Consider the following 19,355-nt stretch of genomic DNA (forward strand, 5'->3'; position numbering starts at 1 on the left):
ATAAAACCTTAAATGATTTTTTTCGAAAATACGGGTCTCTACATCCTACCCTCCTTAAAGAAATTTCGTCCCGAAATTTGCATAGAATAGATGAAAGCACACCATCAATGAATTTCTTGTCCTAAGGGCCGTGTTCACCACACAACGCTTCGTATCTGCCACTTCCGTGTCCAAAATGCAAGAAAACTGTATAATGCCACAACTAACTAGCTTAGCTTCTTACTAAACAATTGCCAAGTTCCGATGTTCATACACGTCAAATCACGAAGTTGTCGTATTCATACAAATCATAGTCATGTTACCAACTAATTTCAGTCTCAAAAACCATATCCATTCTCATTACTTCAGACTAACCAATCTCGGTTCCATGGACCCTGTCCAAACTCAAAGGAGAATTTCATAACGTCGTAGTTCAACAATATTGTTAAGCAATACATAATCAACAAGTTCTAAGATTAACTCATCCATCCTGAGATTTTACTAAATTCTTCACGTACGTTTTTCGGGAAACCCACTTTCTCACATTTCATTTTCACCTCGTTTCTTTACTTCCCGACGTACTCAAATTACCAAGACTCACACAAGTAGAGCTCTAATAGTAATACTAACTCAAGATAGACTCCCTCAAAAGACAAACGCCGAGTAGATGTTAAAGTGTCCGACACGATAAAGTCTAAACTAAACAATGATCATGAATTTCCAACTTACATTTTTCAAAGCAATGGTGAAGTGTGCGTTTTGACGAAAATTCTATCCCCTTGAAAGCTCTTATTCGAGTAGTTGCAAAGCCATTGAAACATGCTCATGTATGGCAAAGTTCTATAGAATTTGAAAGGAAATATTCATTTTGGAAAGACATTATCAACAATCAATGATTAACACCTCACTTAGTCATTTGAAGATGATGACAATTTTGACAATCATGGAAATGAACTATGATGTAGCCGACTCCAAGTCTATACCGTTATCATTTTTGAAAATGAACCATGCAAAGATTCAATTTTCACCAAGCATTATCCCCTTCAAAAAAAATTTTGAGTTCAAAATATGTACATCAGTAAGTGTAACAACTTTCTAAACCAGGACCCACCACTCCACACATTTCACTATTTTTACGCGGCGCCCTAAGTAAAGAACTCAATTCATGTTCGGCATATGTCTACAACATCCATGTAGTCTTACTTATTCAATATCTCACGAAGGATTAATTAGACTATTGAAAATCTCAATAAGACCATAATCTATAAAGTGAAAGGCATGCAAAGAAATCATCAAATCGTAAGGTATAACAAAATAAGGAGTTAAGATTAGAGATTTCAATCATCACATAACGTTACATCTAACTACGAGATTTGGGTCACCCCATTCAAACACACTTCCTATCGATCATCTATTTAACACGTAGCAAGTACCCATACGCACATCATCATCTATCCAGTATTGTGTTCCAAAAGCAAATTCCACACGCTAAGATTACATTACAAGTCAAGCATGTAGATTAAAACTAAACAGCAACCAATTTCATACACAATTACCATAATAGACTAACCGGCTGCAAACCCACCGTACGAATTAATGGCTTACACATCATCGAACACATCTACGCATCAACGGGCTCACACAGTATCCAATACAACCACGGGCTCACATAGTGCCCAATACAATGGGTTCACACAGTACCCAATATAGTACGGGCTCACATAGTACCCAGCACACTACGGGCTCACACAGTGCCCTATATGACAACAGGCTCACACAGTGCCCAAAATACCACAGGCTCACACAGTGCCCAATACCATCACGGGTTCACACAGTACCCAATACAACCACGGGCTCACACAGTGCCCTATACACTACGGGTTCACACAGTGCCCAGATACCACAGGCTCACACAGTGCCCTATCTCACCACGAGTTCACACAGTACCCTACACAACCACGGGCTCACACAGTGCCCAATACTTCATAACTCGTGGCTCTAAGAAGCCCAATAGTAATTTAGTTCATTTCAATCCCACAAGACCTTACACGATTTCTATTCATTTTATCAATCTTGAGTATTTTCATCCCACTAGTCTAGTTGTCACAACACTTAGATTTTATCAGACAAGTTCAAAGAGACAACTCCGCAATGCTATCCAACACTAGAATAGACCATACACTTCATAATAACAATCATTTGGCAAATAAGCACTTTGTATATGCATAAGTAATCTCAACATAACATATAAATTCACGTTACCTTGCAACGCGGTATGAGACGCATGACCCGACCCCGTGGGTCTTTGTACGCTCCCTCTACTTGTCGATTGTGGACAATCTACCGCTAAGTGCCCCGGATGACGACACCGATAGCAAACCCGAGGTGGTCTCTGACCATGATATTCCTTTTCCTGAGGACAGTCTACTGCACGATGGCCCGACTGGCGGCACCGATAACACACAATCGTTGACCGAGACGATACTCCTGACGTTTTAGAAAGAGTAGGTGGTTCTAAATTATGCTGTCCTGAGGTGGACAGAAACTGTTCTCTTTGTCTCTTCCTCCCTTGGCTTCCAGACGTTTCTATAGATACACTCTTACCAACGGTTTGTTTTCTTGACTCCCACACTTTCGGCTCCTCTGGTATTTCCTCCGTATACTCAATACTTCTAGCACACTCGATAATGTCAGAAAACCTTTGAATTCGTTGACCTACCACAAACTTCTTGATAGACGGACATAACCCTTTCTCAAAACGCCTACATTTCCTACCATCGGTTGCAACTAACTCTGGCGCAAAACGAGACAAGGTTTGGAACCTAGTGGCATATTCTGAAACGGTCATGTCACCTTGATCTAACCTTTCGAATTGGTTTCTAAGCTGTTCGCGATACGACTCTGGAAAATATTGGTTTTCAAAAAGTGTCTCAAATTCAGCCCAAGTCAAACTTTCCTGAACCGGCTCAATTTCCTGATTTGCAACCCCAGCTGCCCTCCTAGCGTCTCTCCTTACTCCTAAAACAGATTCCCACCACTCGTTTGCCTCACCGGTAAGTTGGCAAGCTACTATGCTCACCCGTAGGTCATCCTCTGTAATCTTGAGGGCATTGAAGATCTTACGAATTTGTGAAAGCCAATGGTCGGCCACAAGGGGGTCGCTACTCTCCCCATCAAACTGAGGTGGATTTCTACGGCTAAACTCTTTCATGGCTACTATGGCCCGACTGTCCGCGTTATCCCTAGGAGGTGGTTGCAAAAGATTAGCTGCCGCAAGTGCCGCTACAATATCCCTAGCAAGCTGATTTTGTCCGACCCCCATTCTTGAATTCCCAATCCTACCTAGTCTATTCTCAGGTCTCGGAGGCATCTCACTACAAAGAAACAATGAAAAGATCATCAACAAACGGATAAATTTCGAATCTCCAACTCCACCAATCCAGTCTAATAACTCTATGCCAATATACGGTAATATAAATGCAATGCCACATAGTTGGATGCATGTCAATCACTCAGCAGCACACAAGTCATGTCAAAATGCAATAATTTTTTTTTTGAACCCATGAGACTCAAAGTCTCCCCACGGTCTCAAGGTATTCTAAACTTATGCTCTGATACCAAGTTGTCACGCCCTCGATTTTCAACATAAATAAAGATAGCTTTTCATAAATAAAACCCCTCACATTATCTTACATAATACCCCAAAAGAGTTCACCAAGTCCAAATCATTAAATTACAGATCCAACTCCAAGAGTTTGAATATATTACATCATAAAAAGAAATAGAGTTAAGGTGCTATTACATTCCCAAAACATGTTTTATCAAAAGTCCATGAGTCTCTTTTGCCACTTCTTTTGAAAATATGCACTTGAATGCATGCACTTCGCTCCATTCTACTGCTCCGGGTTCACACCTGAAAAATGATAGGTTGAGCTACACTAGCCCAGTAGAGAAATCTACACAACCATTATATGCAAATGGGATGACTGGTAGGATGAATAACAAACCCAAGAGTGAATAACAGAAGCAAGGTACGATATCTCAATGGAAAAACAAAACACGACTAGTAGTTTTTCCAACGTCGATGACATAAATGAAGTACCATGACTACACACCAAGACTCTAAGCTAACCACAACACCCTATTCCGAATACTCTATCCGCTCTTTGACTTCACTTTAGTCATAACGTCACACGTTTAAAGAAAAGAACCTGTTGATACATGACTCTATGGTGTTGTTTCGACAACCAATCATTTCTCTCGTACATTCATCAAACAAACCCTTACGTTTACTCACATATATCACTCTTGCAATCCCACATCACACGTCATAAGCAAGTACTCTTTCCGGGCTGTTTATGGAGCCCCGCTACTCCTTACAAATACCTTCCTCACTAAAGGAACTAAATCACATCACATAGTATAGATCACCATACCACAATTCGTCCAATGCGCCTCACAATTCAACCGTTCATCTCAATCACATATAATGATTTCACAACGAGGACTTATTCACAAGAGGTAGTTGTTGTAGTAGTAATAAGGATAATCCGACTTCATTCAACTCATAATCATTACACCATTCATTCTTCATATAAGCATTCACACATCAAAGGATATTCTCTCGCAACGGTTCATAGATTTTCACCTTACAACTCATAAAACCATACAATTTACGCAAATGACGTATCACATATCGAACATAAGGAACATGTCTCACATACCCCTGCCTAGCATTGCTTAACTCAAAGGAGTGCCCTATGTGTTTGTTTCTCACATTGCATGTCAACACACACAACCCTCGCCCACGTATATTTCTTATGTTATCTAAACCCTTGTTTCGGTGTCATAAGACTCATACGGAACCCAACGACCACCACAAAGCCTAGTATACCACTAGCCTCGTCAAACCACTCAATTAAGTACTTAGGAAAACCTAAGAACATCCATGTCTCACCCAAACGATTCTAAGGAAAAGGATTTTCCAACATCTACGAACGTTTTCATCTTATTTTGGCTACCGAATCTTATTGGTTAAGAATTAGGAGATGAGACCACCACCATTGGAAAGTAGATTTCCGGTACATGAATTTCGATATAAAATTTGCCCAAAACGGAGTTCGGATGAATAAGTTATGCCCGTTCGAAGTTTTGCCCAAATAGCTGAATTTTCATTCCCTACCGGTAGGACATCTTCTCCTACCGGTAGGAGACCACAATTTCACGAAAATGACATTACTGGACAGCTTTTCTACCGGTAGGGCCAAAACTCCTACCGGTAGGACCTGGGTTTTCAGTGCAAGATTTTCAGACTCCACCAGAACATTTCTAACAACAAAAGCAATGATTTAGGGCACGATTCAAACACCAAATCAACACATAAACACATAACAGAAGTGAGAAATCCCTACCTCAAAGTCGAAGAACGAAATCCAAGCCCAACCAAGCAAGCCCTAGCTCCGAAAACTTCGAATCATCCGAATACTCCTCTCCGAGCTCAAACCCACGAATTTCCAAGCTCTAGAACACTTGAATGCGAGAACTTTGCGGCGGATTGAGGTGGGTTCGAGGTATTTTGGGGTGTTAGAGTGTGAGAGTTTGAGAGAGAGAGAGAGAGAGAACGAGAGAAGCCGAGAGAGAGAGATCGGGAGGAGAGAGAAAGAGGGTTGGGGATTTTGATCCTCTACACCCTCACACACACACATATATACTAGGACACACACCAACCACACTTGCACTCCCTCCACTTTTAATCCTATCACATTGACCCCAAATCAAATAAATTCAACAAATTTCACATTTACTCGATAGTCTAACATTAATAAAACCTTAAATGATTTTTTTCGAAAATACGGGTCTCTACAATTACTAAACGTCCTATTCTTAGTCAACAATCACAGTCTTCGTCTGACAGTGATATTTCCCAACTACAACAACAATTCTCTGCCCAAAGAATAAATAAATTAGTTACACCAACATTTAATCCAACAAGCCTAACCAAAAATTGGTACTCTCACCCCACTCCACCCGATTTACAGTATGAAGAAATAACTCATCAGTTTTCAGTATCTTCTAGTAAACTCTACGAATGGAATATTGATGGACTCAGTGAAAATCAAATTTTAGAAAAATTAAATCATATGTCCATGGTAGCAAATAGTTACCTAAGTAACCTTGACCATGGTCAACCACAAATAGTAGAACTGTTAACCTCCGGTTTCACTGGAATGCTAAAAGCATGGTGGGATAAGTACCTCTCCCATGAGTCAAGACAAGAAATAATACATGCCACCCAAATAAGAGAAGATGGCCTCCCAATTTTTGATAATGAAATAGGATTAGGAATACCTGATGGAATAAATACATTAATTTATACTATAATTAAGCATTTTGTTGGTCAACCTAGTAACATTACCTCTAGAATCCATGACCAGTTAAGTAATTTGTACTGTCCAACATTGAGTGACTTTAGATGGTACAAAGATGTTTTTATGTCCAGAGTAATGCTCCGTGACGACTGCACAAAGTCGTTTTGGAAAGAAAAATTTATTAATGGCCTTCCTAACCTATTTGCTCATAAGATTAGGGATGTCTTAAGTCAACCTACTGGAATAATTGAATATGATAAACTTACTTATGGTGACATAGTCAGTACTATTCAAAAAGAAGGACTACGAATGTGTATTGATATGAAATTAATAAACAAGCACAGAAAGATAAGAATAAAGCTAAATATGAATTAGAAAATTTTTGAAAACAATATGGTTTACCCCCTATAGCCCCTTCTAGAAGTAAAAAGAAATCAAGTGTTGAAAAACAAAAAATTCAAAAATACTCCAGAAATAAACCTCAATTCTCCAAAGATAAATATTATGAAAAATCAAGAAGTCACCAATCAAAAAACAAAAAGAAAATTACTACAAATGACAAAAGTCAAGTTACATGTTATAATTGCGGGAAAAAGGGACATTATAAAACAGAATGCAAAGTCAAAGAAAAAATCAATCAACTAAATATCGCAGAAACCGAAAAGAAACATATTTTAGAAATTTTTAGATTAGCAAATACAACTGATTTAGAAGACAGTTTAGAAGAATCATCCGAATCATCTGAATATCACTCTCTAAATGACAGTTCTAATGATGATCCAATACAAATAGGATGCACTAATAATTGCTGTAATAAAAGTATAAGTACACTCAACAGAGAAATACCTGAAGAAGAATTACTAATTGATCTAATTAGTAAAATAGATGATTTTGAGTTAAAAAGACAATATATTGACAAACTCAAAAGGGTAATGATTCAGCAAAATAAAACACAACCACAATACACTAAACCAATAATAAATCTCAATGCAACCATAGAAAGATTTAATAAAACCCACAAAGAAATCACTGTCACAGATCTGGCACAAGAAATAAATCTCATTAAAACAGAAATAACCAAATTAAAAGTAATAACCCAAAAATTAGAATTAGAATTCCAACCAAGAAAATTAAAAACTTCTAAAAGCAACTCATCTACTCCTGATGACCAAACTTTATCTGAATCGTCCAGTTCTAGTAATTCTAGATCCAACCATAGTAAAAATACAGAATATTTTATGGAAGGATTAGAAAACGAAAATGAAAATACTAGATTAAAAATAATAAATAGCATAAATATCCAGAAATGGCATGCAAAAGTCAAGCTCATAATAAATGATTTTGTTATAGAAATAACAGCTCTAATTGACACTGGAGCAGATCTCAATTGTATTCAAGAAAATTTAATACCTGTCAAATATTATCAGTCAACAACAGAAATGCTAAGCTCAGCAAATGGTAGTAACATGAAAATAGCATATAAGCTGCCCAAAGTAATTGTTCAACAAAACAAAACAGATTTTATCACTTCTTTTGTTTTAGTAAAGGATTTATCTGATAAAGTAATATTAGGAGTACCTTTTATTTATCTACTTTATCCATTTACGGTATCTAGTAACAAGATTACTACTACTTTGAATAAACAAAAAATTCAGTTTGAATTCCTTACTAAGCCAAGACAAAATGAATTACAACAACTCAAGACTTATTCAATTTATCCCACTAATGATTTCTTGGATTGTTCTACAGATGATGACTCAAAAAAGAATAGCCTTCGGAGCATTCACACTACCAGTCATTCCTGAGGGAGCTAGTATTAAATTTAGGAAACTCAGTTATTTAGAAAATATTGACGAAACCCAACAATGTCTCCTAGATGCTCTCTGGAACTTGTGTGGGGATTATCGTTATAATCCTAGTTATATAAATACATTAAATAGTTTAAATTATTACTTTTGTGAGCAAAATAAAATTCGAGATAATAATGATAAATCTTTTGTCTCAGTAGTCAATGAATTACAACATTCAACTACTAAACTTTCAAAAATCTCACGACAAAATATTCAATTTAAAGCAAAAAATTATATTTTACAACATGAAATCAAAACTATTCAGCAACAATTTTCTCAACATTTGCACAGAGGGAGCAGTGGATTGTAGAAAGAAACATCAGTAAACATTTGCATAAAGGGAGTAGTGAGATTGTAGAAAGCAATGAGCTTAGAGGGAGCAGTGAGATTGTAGAAAGAAACATCAGTAACATAATATTCCAGCTACCAGAGGCACTTAGCCATTTGCCTGTTCTTATGCAAAATATTTCAACCAACCACCTGTCTCCCAAAAACCGATTATATTTTCCAAACAATTTCCCTATTGATATAATTAGCCATATTCAACATCTGGGTAGACAAAGTGGTTATCATTTTCAAGAATTTCTATTTCAAACTCTTACTAAATTATCTACAAAAATAATTCCTGGCTTACAAATCACTTGGGAAACTCTTTATAGAGAAAATCAAGATCGAGTCAATTGTCCCAGAACCAACCCTCTTTGTAAAAATATACCTTTAGAAAGAATTGATTGCCCTTGTCAACTAACTTTTAGCATTCCTAAAGCCTGCATTGATATGCAGTACTTTAAAAATATTTATACTACTTACAAAAATAAAAATATTGAAATCACTCCCATGACTCTTTTAGATCATGGATTTCTTAGACAAATCATTTTTACTGATCCAGAGCAAACAGACCAAGTCACCAGAAAACTGGCAGTCTGTATTAATAACCTTTTCGCCAAATATGGAGATTTGCGTTGCCAATTTCTGATCAAGAGTAAAATGCCGGAATGGACACATACTGGGAGCATAATACCAGCCCAGCATATTATGTATCTCTCAGCCAACTGGCCATTCAGCAGAATTCATCTCCCGATTCAACTTATTGAAGATGAGGTCCGATGGCCTTGTTCACAATCAACCAGAAGTCAAATCCGACATCATAGAGCTTGGTCAATTGCTTGCAAACTGGGAGATATTGATCATTACTCTGAAGATAATTACAGATTAATTTGTGAAGATTCAATCCAGAAGATCAGATCTATTGAACCTATTGAAGAAGTTCCATTTCTTTTCCATACTCATTTTGGAGAATTAGTGGCCAAATACCAGAGTCAACAAACCAGCAACAACTCTTCAACAGCATCAGATTTTTCTGCCAGTGAAGATAATGGTCAAGATTATTGGGATAATTTGACATTGGAAGAAATGCACAACTTAGATAATTTGATGGAATTCTGAAAAGAATTCTGATTTCACCATAAGCAAAAGTCATCAAGAACCGACAGCATCTCTTAACAGTCACTCATGAAGGACAAAAGCATCACCAGCTTACCCACGCAATGAGGAAACATTTTCCTATTCAGTCAGCTTTACCAAAAGAAAAGGCATCATTGGTCATTCAAAGAGGACCAAGGGCATCTCCCAACAGTAATCCAGTCACTTTCCCACCGAAAGAAGTCACATGGTCACAGTAAAAGCAAGTCACATGGCCACAGTAAATCCACTCATTATTTGTAAACAATTTCTGGTTCCTTATTCTATAAAAGGAACCACAGACTCCAGTAAGAGGCAGGCTCAATTTTCAGTTTTCTAGTTTCATTACTCTCTTCTTCCCCCTCTCTCTAAGTTTCAGGATACGAAGACCCTGATCTTCATCCTCTTTTAGTAAGTTTTCCTTTATGTTGTACTTGAGCCTCCTTTCTGTGAATAAATTTCATATTTGATTATCTCTTTCTTTTCTTAACTATATCTTAAAGTGTACTATCTCTTCTTAACTATATCTTAACTATATCTTAACTATATATATATATATATATATATATATATATATATATTTTAACCGTCGGTGGAGGTGAGTTTCATAGAAACGTGCTGATGCAATTTGAAACTAAGGGAAGAATTTTTTTTTTTTGTCGTGCAAACGTCGTGCCCAGTGGTGTTTGGCAGTCTAGTTTTCAATTTCTGAAAAATCTAAGAATTTAATCGTAACATGTTGAAATTATTCCAAGTCTAACAGCAGCCTCGGTGTACGAAGGAGAAATCTTAACGGTCACAAAAAAAAATTATTCTCGTGGATATAAAAGCACTCGCACAATAACTAATTAAATCATAATTAACTTAACAAGCACTAAATATTTTAATCGAATATCGAAACAATATTTCAATTTTTTTATAAAAAAATTTGGAATATTACAGCACAATATATGATAATGAAATGATACAAAGTGAAAAATGACAGAAAATCAACTACTGCCACTGGAACCACTCCCGAGCGCTCAGGAGTTTTGCTGAGCCACCTTGCAATTTTTTGTTAGATCCAGACATATTCTATCACTAAAAATAGAAACATAAAGTTATTAATGCATACCAGTGCTCAGCAAAGGGTTTTAAACAGTTAAGAACTGGTCTTAACCATCCAAACCTTGCTTCCTTGCAACTAAAAATAAACCTAACTGAGCTTTTGAAAAACCAGTGCACACCTAGTATTCAGAAACTTACATAAAAAACAATATAGAGGGAAAAACAAGCTGCAGCAACATAACAATACTCCTGAGCATGCAGGAGCACTCTTGAGTGCTTAGGAGTGATTCTAGTGTATTGAAAAAAAAATTTATACCCTTTGCTCTTGTTGTTAAACCAAGATCATGTGGCTCATAACCACTATAAAGAACTAGTATGGGCCTTAGATCCCCCTCAGAAGTAGAAAAACAATAGATTTTGAAGTATAAAGTGAGCCCTTATACCTTTGCTTGACTTGAACTTGGTTTCTTGGACTAATTCTTTTGCTTGGAAATGGACTAAAAACAGTAGGAAAATGGAGTTCTTGATGAACTAGAGATTTGAGGCTTTTGAAATACTTGAAGATTGTTTGAAGTTTTTCTTAGAAAACACAAGTTTTGGAAAATATTTGAAGGAGGTTTAGAGATTGAAATTTTCAGAAAATAGCTGAGGGAGAGAGTGATTTTTCGTGGTGCCCCTTATGCTGACATGAGGGGGGTATTTATAGGGGAGCCAAAAATTAGAATTTTAATTTGAAAATAAAATCAAAAATGAAAAGAAAATGTTTTGAGGGGGAAACATGTGATGATCAGATTCCTGCTGGCTCAGGCAGGCCTCTGGCACATGCAGATTTGAATTGCAAGTTGAAAGTACGAAAAAAACGTGGTCAAAAGGTCAAGCCCATTATCCAATGGCCTGTCAGAGCTCCTGAGCGCTCAAGAATGAAGTCCCGAGCGCTCAAGAGTGCCACTCCCGAGCGCTCAAGGGTGCCTGCCCAACTTCAGAGGGGCATCACAGACTTTCCGGAATTCGGATTTGGGTGTTTTTTGAAGCGTTGGAAAGCTCGTTAAGTCCTCTTTCTAACCCAGTTAGTTTCATTTAAGGAATTTTTATACATTGAAATGTGTGATAATTTTACTCTCAGGGTGTCAGTAAAAAGGCTAGTTTTGGTTTGAAAAAGACCAAGAAGCATCGTTCAAGCTTTAGCCGAGTCCTATTTTGATTCCGTTTCATCATCGGGGAGCCTCGAGGGCATAAATTAAGGATAATTAATAGGTCCAAATTGGGGTGACTATAGTTGCACCTCTTTGGACGGCGCTCGGTATCATGTCTGGATGCGAGTGACGTCCAAAGATTGAGACAGCCCAATTTGAGCCCTACTAAATCCTTAATTCAAAATTAAATGCAAGTAAAGTTTTACAAGCATTCGAAACATGAGGTCGAGCTCTTTCGAGTTGCCTACGTACCCCGTTTGTAGGGATCAGACCAACGTAGTTCTTTGGGACAGATGCAAACATGCATGCTGCAGAAGGCACAAAAAATATGCAAGCAAGTAATTGACAAGACAAATTGATTGAGGAGCGCACACCGATTGCTCTGTCTCAGTGGGTGAAAATGTTGTAATCGACGCCATGCTCTAGAAACGAAATATGTAAACCGGCGAGACAAGTTAGTTTGTCTCGAAGGGATTAAAATGTGATTAAACCCCAAGGGGTGCCATCCAACGAGACAAGTTAGTTTGTCTTGAAGGGATAGAATGCAATTGAACCTCGAGACAAGTTAATTTGTCTTGAAGGGATAAGATGCGATTGAAATAATTTGAATCGACGCATATGCGAAAGATGAAGACAACCATGCCCCATTTGGTTGAGTTTAGATACTTGACAACGATGACGATAACATTTTATTTTTATTTTTTGAAAAACAAGGGACATGCCTAGGTATCCTTTTTGCTTTACTGTTCTTGGCCAGCGGGCTGGTATTTTCAGGACCTTGGGATTCGGGCTGGAGTTGGTTTGAGTTTGATTTTAATCATGGCTTGAGTTTTGAGCATTCATGCCCCAGTCTTGATGTTGGCTGTATGCTTGCTATGACTGATGATGTTGGGCTGATGTGCACCAGTGACAGACCTTAGTCCTGATTCTTTTCCTTGATTCCATTGATAGTTTTGGCAACTAGTTTTATCATGAGCACAAGTGCGGGTTCTTCCATGTATCGGAGCTTCTTCCATGAGTTGGGGCCTCAAGATCAACATGGCTTGACTAGACAGACGACTTTGTGTAAATTTGGACAAGGCTTAGACGACTCAAAAGACAAGGAAGACCTTTTAACATAGGACTGATTCTTGATGATGACCTTGATTGGACGAGGGATTTGATTTGGACTGGACAAGGAGCTTGATTACTTGAGGGTTCAAAAAATGGCAAGCATGCCCCACAATTGATGTTAGAAATTGTCATGATAAAATCAAGCTTCGATGATCTTCCCATTCGGGGCTTTGAAATTGTTTTAGCCCCATCAAATGATGCTTATTTAGAATTTTCTTTGATCTTGTTTTGTCAAAACACGAGGATTTTACCATGAACCGTGCCCCAAATTGTTGATGACAACCCATGGAATTAGAAAATGCCCCAGCTTGGATTTTGCGGGACTCACAAAATGCCTTGCCGCTCCTTCTTGTTTTCTCCCAATGCTGCGTTTTTCAATTTGAAAGGATTTTATTTGTAGCTAAGGAAAGGATAATAGGCTCAAGAATTCTCATTTTCTTTGGGTTTCGAAAGTTAGCAATCATGTTGAACCTTTTTGTGCTCGTTTTTACTTTTGATGGGCACCTTCTTTCACTTGATCTGCTTCGCATTTTGTTGTATCGGTGTATTTGGCACTTTTATTGATTTTGAACTTTCTCTAATTTTTCTTCGATGTTTTGCTTCTCATTGTACCTATGCATTTGACACCTTCATGCTTCGAATGCCGATGATAATCATGTGTTTAGCACCTTTATCTTCCTCATTTCACCCCGGTGTGGGAGATAGCTGCTTAGCGAGATTATTATCACAAAATGCAAGTTTATTATCACAATTTTGACACAAGAGGCTTGACGTTGGTTTCAAAAGATGGGATTGACCTGTAAAATGATTGACTCAAAAGATCATGACCGAACCTTTGGCAGAGGCTGCCTACGTATCCCATTTTGCAAAAGAATTAGGTCATAACGTAGTTCGGGACTATGAAACCGACTCTCTCTCTCTCTCTCTCTTTTTTTTGGTTTTTCTTCTTTGACTACAAACTTGAATTTGAAAACATACAGACTCGAAAGTATGAAAGACTCGAGGTACAAATTGACTTGAAACTGAAAGACAAAGACGAAGACTTGAAACTCAGAAACTTCCCCAACTCGTGAGAGATTCCATTCATGGATTGACTTCATTGTAATCATGGTCCATCAGAGACCTCTTCTTGGCCTTTTGTTAGCCCTGATGATGGCCATTTATGGGCTTTGAGGGTTTGTTTCAGGGTGTGGTTTGTGGTTATTTTTGAGGGTTGTTTATGGGTTTTGTGGAAGTCGCCTGGCAATCCCAGTTATGATGAGCATTAACTGGGTGATCTGATTGTTAATCTGTTCCCCCATTTGTCGGATAAAGTTCGAATTTGATCCAACTCATACGGATTCCCTGCTGGCTGTTACTCGTTCAAATTTTCCACTGGCTGCTCCATATCTTCCCACAAATTTTGAGCTTCCACGGTTGATTCAGATTGAGATGGTGGTGCTCCGAGCCGAATCAACCTAAGTTCAGATCGAGTCTATGAGGGTATGGTTTTCTTTTTGGCCCAATTGCTCAGCAAAGCAAGAAGTTGTACTCAGACGTATTTTCCTTTTTTCTTTTGTTTTATGAAAAATGTGCATAACAAAAGAAGTGCATTGTTGCCGAAGTCATCGTTCCGACTCCCTAAAGACCTATCTTGAACTAATAGTTATAGCCTCTCAAAGGTTGCCACGAGCCTTAGAATTTCTTGTAAGATGAATCCTTTATTTAGAACGACAGATTCTAAGAGATGTCAAAATGAACTAAGTATTCAACTAGTCCTCATTCGAAGTTTCAATTTTGAACTTGGAATAACTTAGTATAGACGACGTGCTACCATAACTAGAGTGGCGTTAGTGGCATAGTGCCATTAGCCGAAGTGGTGTAAGTGACATGGCACTATAACCTAGATAGTGTTGGTGTCACGGCATCGTTTCCTTGTTATTCTTTATTCTCCGTTGAATCTTCGATTAGGCATTAGTCAAGGACTTAGTATGTTTTGATTTTCCAAAGTCTCATTGTTCTAAGGACTCATGTAGTTTAGACAACATACACCGGGGTGCATGACTCACCTCGGATTTCTTTTTAATGGTGTATCCCTTGTTTAAGACCATTGATTCCAAAAGATGCCAAAATGAACTAAGTATTCGACTAATGCTTTATCGAAACCTTGACCTTAATTTGGAATGACTTGGAGTGGATGGTGTGAGACTATAACCTGAAGTGGCGTGAGCGATACGATGCTGTTAGCCGAGGTGGTGTCGGTGTCACAACGTTTGTTTCTTCGTCATTCCTCCTTTTAGTTATGACTTTGATTAAACGTTAGTCAAGGACTTAGTAAGATTTTGATTTCTCCGAGTTTCATAGCTCAAGGACTCATATAATCAAAGTAACATGTATCAAGGTATGTGACTCATCATCAGGTCTCGGCAACCTTTTATAGACCGTGCAAGCGAGCCTAAGAAAATATGGCTTTAAATGGACAACACAACAACATGACATGGATGATATGCAAGATGCGATGCAGAAAGCAGTAACATGTAAACAGGATATATCACATAATCCTACCCTACGGGCTCCTGTCCTAATTTGGAAGGTTTTATTGCTTTCTACACACGTATGAAGGCCGATTATGGTTTAAATGGGGTTTCCCGGACTAGAGTCAAGGTATGCCTCTCGATTATCGAGCGTACGCCCGATAACGGTACGAATGGCAGGTATGACTCATCATGGTCGAGGGTTGCCAAGTATTCTGGGATTCCCTGTCACCGGCAAACCGGGCAGGATTGCCAAAACACAACAGCGAGGTTGAACAAAATATATATACAAGAGATAAACAATGAAACAAAATATTTTGAAAATCCGATAAACATTTTTCAAGCTTGGCTCGCCAGTTTAATTAATTCTTGAAGAAAAAGACACAAGGGAATAGTTGGAAAGTCCCAGGTCGGAACGGCCGGAAAGAAATCCAGTTAGAATCGCCATTTCCTTCCTTCGATGAGCATAAAGCAACGTCGTTTTTGACAGACTTTTCAAGAACCGTTCACCGATGTATCAAGTTCTTTAAGCATTAATTAAATAGTCCCCAGCAGAGTCGCCACTGTGGGCTACCCGCCCGAGTTTGAAAAATCGAAAGAGTTGCCACCCGGATTTATGGTCAGCCATCTGAGAAACCGATTTAATTGAAAATGATTGTTTGAATTTGATAACCAGAGATTGTTTTTGGGTTCAGAAGCCATGTTACGAGAGAGGAAGGGTTTTATGGCACCCATCTCGCCTGACACGGGGTCGGTCTCTACTCAATATTTGTGGGATTTACTAAAAATATTTTGTTTCACATAAACATTTACCACGTATCCACAGATATATCGAATAAAGAGTGTATGCCTATGCAAGTGTACAATATATGATAATGACATGATACAAAGTGAAAAATAATAGAAAATCAACTACTGCCACCGGAACCACTCCTGAGCGCTCGGGACTGCACTCCTGAGTGCTCAGGAGTTTTGTTGAGCTACCCTGCAAGTTTTTGTTAGATCCAAACATATTCTGACACTAAAAATAGAAACATAAAGTTATTAATGCACATCAGTGCTCAGCAAAGGGTTTTAAACAGTTAAGAACTGGTCTTAACCATCCAAACCTTGCTTCCTTGCAACTGAAAATAAACCTAACTGAGCTTTGGAAAAACCAGTGCACACCCAGTATTCAGAAACTTACATAAATAACAATATAGAGGGAAAAACAAGCTGCAGCAAAATAACAACACTCCTGAGCGCTCAGGAGTGATTCTAGTGTACTGAAAAAAACTTTTTATACCATTTGCTCTTGTTGTAAAACCAAGATCATGTGGCTCATAACCACTATAAAGAACTGATATGGGCCCTAGATCCCCCTTAGAAGTAGAAAAATAGTAGATTTTGAAGTATAAAGTAAGCCTTTATACCATTGCTTGACTTGAACTTGGTTTCTTGGACTAATTCTTTTACTTGGAAATGGACTAAAAATAGTAGGAAAATGGAGTTCTAGATGAACTAAAGATTTGAGGCTTTTGAAGTACTTGAAGATTGTTTGAAGTTTTTCTTAGAAAACACAAGTTTTGGAAAATATTTGAGGGAGGTTTAGAGACTGAAATTTTCAGAAAATAGCAGAGGGAGAGAGTGATTTTTCGTGGTGCCCCCTATGCTAAAATGAGGGGGGTATATATAGGAAAGCCAAAAATTAGAATTTTAATTTGAAAATAAAATCAAAAATGAAAAGAAAATGTTTTGAGGGGGAAACATGTGATGATTAGATTCCTGCTGGCTCAGGCAGGCCTCTGGCACATGCAGATTTGAATTGCAGGTTGAAAGTTTGAAAAAAAACGTGGTCAAAAGGTCAAGCTCATTATCCAATGGCCTGTCAGAGCTCCCGAACGCTCAAGAATGAAGTCCCGAGCACTCAAGAGTGCCATTCCCGAGTGCTGAAGAGTGCCTGCCCAACTTCAGAGGGGCGTCACAGACACTCCTGAACTTAGATTTGGGTGTTTTTCGAAGCGTTGGAAAGCTCGTTAAGTCCTCTTCCTAACCCAGTTGGTTTCATTCAAAGAAATTTTATACACTGAAATGTATGACAATTTTACTCTCAGGGTGTCGGTAAAAAGGATAGTTTTGGTTTGAAAAAGACCAAGAAGCATCGTTCAAGCTTTAGCCGAGTCCTATTTTGATTCCATTTCATCATCGGGGAGACTCAAGGGCACAAATTAAGGATAATTAATAGGTCCAAATTAAGGTGTCTACAAATGTGTCAACTTTTTGTTATCCATTTTTGATTATACTACTGTGGATGACCTTAGAGCATGTACATCTGCTTAGGGAAAATAGCATTTTAGGTATTTTAGCTAAGCAAAACCTCAAAATGTACACTGCACCACGTTAGCAATAGTCTTTTTTGAGGTTAACTAAAGTAAATTTAGGTACAGTGCTTAGATAAATTTACCTAACAACTATTCACCATCTAAATATTTAATATTATTTTCTCTCTCCCCCCACAATAAAAAACCCAAAGATCAACATGAACCTAAAAACCAAATTCTTGGCCGGACGTTGGGGTAATGGTTTTTGGGTTTAATGGATTCGGAGAACTGGGTTTGGGGTTTTAAGCATCGATCGAGTTGAGTGCTTTGCACTTTGCGATTTTGGCGATCGACGGTGATTTAGGTGCTTCTATGGTTGACGCAGCAATCTTGCGAGTTCCGTTTGAACACAACCACCTCCATCGACGGCGTCAAAAATAGGTTGATCGTTGCCTTCTTGTTCGAAAATGTATACTGATCATGTATGTGTGTACATATAGAAAAGTAAAAATAATATTTTAATAAGTGATATGTAAAATAGATAGTATTGTTGTAGTGTTGAAAGAAATATGAGTAGCTAAACTAAAAAATGTGCACTATTCAGTAGCAATTATTACTCAAAATTTACCTAAACCGGTGTACATGCTCTAAGGCCATCTACAGTGGTATAATCAAATGCCAATTGTTTTTAAAGTTAACAATATTGGTGCAAAAGATTACTCACAATGGTATAATCAAATTTAGCAACATCCTTAGAAATAATCAAATTTTGGGCTTTGGATAACCAAAACTAACAACCTTTTTCAATAATCAAAATTTGTGGATCCTACACCACTTAAGTTAACTAGTTCGAAAATTTGTATACACATGTGTTTCAACTAGTATTTTCTTCTTTCCTTCTTCGCCCACTCTTTTTTTTTTTTGGTTAAAAAAATAAAATTGAAGAATAAAAATTTTATGTAGCTAAGCTTTTTCGCTACTCTATATCTTTTTCACTTCACCAACAAACTATTTCTCTTTCTCTTCCTCCAAAAGTGAAACTTATATCTCTCGATCATCTATAATTCAATCCATCGTCGCTGGATTAAGATGTTTCACTCTTCTTTCCTGTTTCTACTACCCATCCCCAAAAAAAAAAAAAAAGGAAAAAATCATAATAGGAGGCAAGGAAGTCGCCGATTTTTTTTTCAAATTAAGAAAGGGAATCTATATATTTTAACTCATAAAAAACGTAAATGGAGGGAAGTGAATGACGGAAAATAGGGGGGAGAGAGAATAAAATTGTAGTGGACCCCATATTTTGATTATGGACTAGAAGTGACCATAGTGAAGCTTAACATTGTTAAGCTTAACAACCTCTTAAGTGAATAATCAAAAGCTGATGTGTCAACTTTTGATTATCCTTTTTTGATTATACCACTGTGGATGGCCTAAGGCCCTAACTTTCCTTTCTTAAATGCCCGAGTTTTAAGAAGACTATGTAGGCTCAGCTTTTCTAACACCCCACCATGGTAAATCAGTTAACAACTGC

At 37.7% G+C, this 19,355-nt stretch overlaps 1 protein-coding gene and 1 long non-coding RNA gene across 2 annotated transcripts; both read right to left on the reverse strand.

The window, feature by feature from the left end:
• Positions 1-1,616: 1,616 nt before the first annotated feature.
• LOC131327623 (uncharacterized) lies at positions 1,617-3,349 on the reverse strand. The gene is made up of 2 exons (XM_058360771.1): positions 2,237-3,349; positions 1,617-1,715 (listed from the first exon to the last, which is right to left on the reverse strand). The coding sequence occupies exons 1-2, from the start codon at positions 3,347-3,349 to the stop codon at positions 1,617-1,619; spliced, it is 1,212 nt and encodes a 403-aa protein (XP_058216754.1).
• A 267-nt stretch (positions 3,350-3,616) lies between these two features.
• Positions 3,617-5,800, reverse strand: LOC131326270 (uncharacterized). The gene is made up of 2 exons (XR_009199955.1): positions 5,391-5,800; positions 3,617-3,892 (listed from the first exon to the last, which is right to left on the reverse strand). It is a non-coding gene; the product is annotated as an uncharacterized LOC131326270 (long non-coding RNA).
• Between the last annotated feature and the right edge of the window lie 13,555 nt (positions 5,801-19,355).

This window comes from Rhododendron vialii, chromosome 5a (assembly GCF_030253575.1).
Source record: "Rhododendron vialii isolate Sample 1 chromosome 5a, ASM3025357v1".
In the NCBI taxonomy this organism is placed as follows: domain Eukaryota; kingdom Viridiplantae; phylum Streptophyta; class Magnoliopsida; order Ericales; family Ericaceae; genus Rhododendron; species Rhododendron vialii.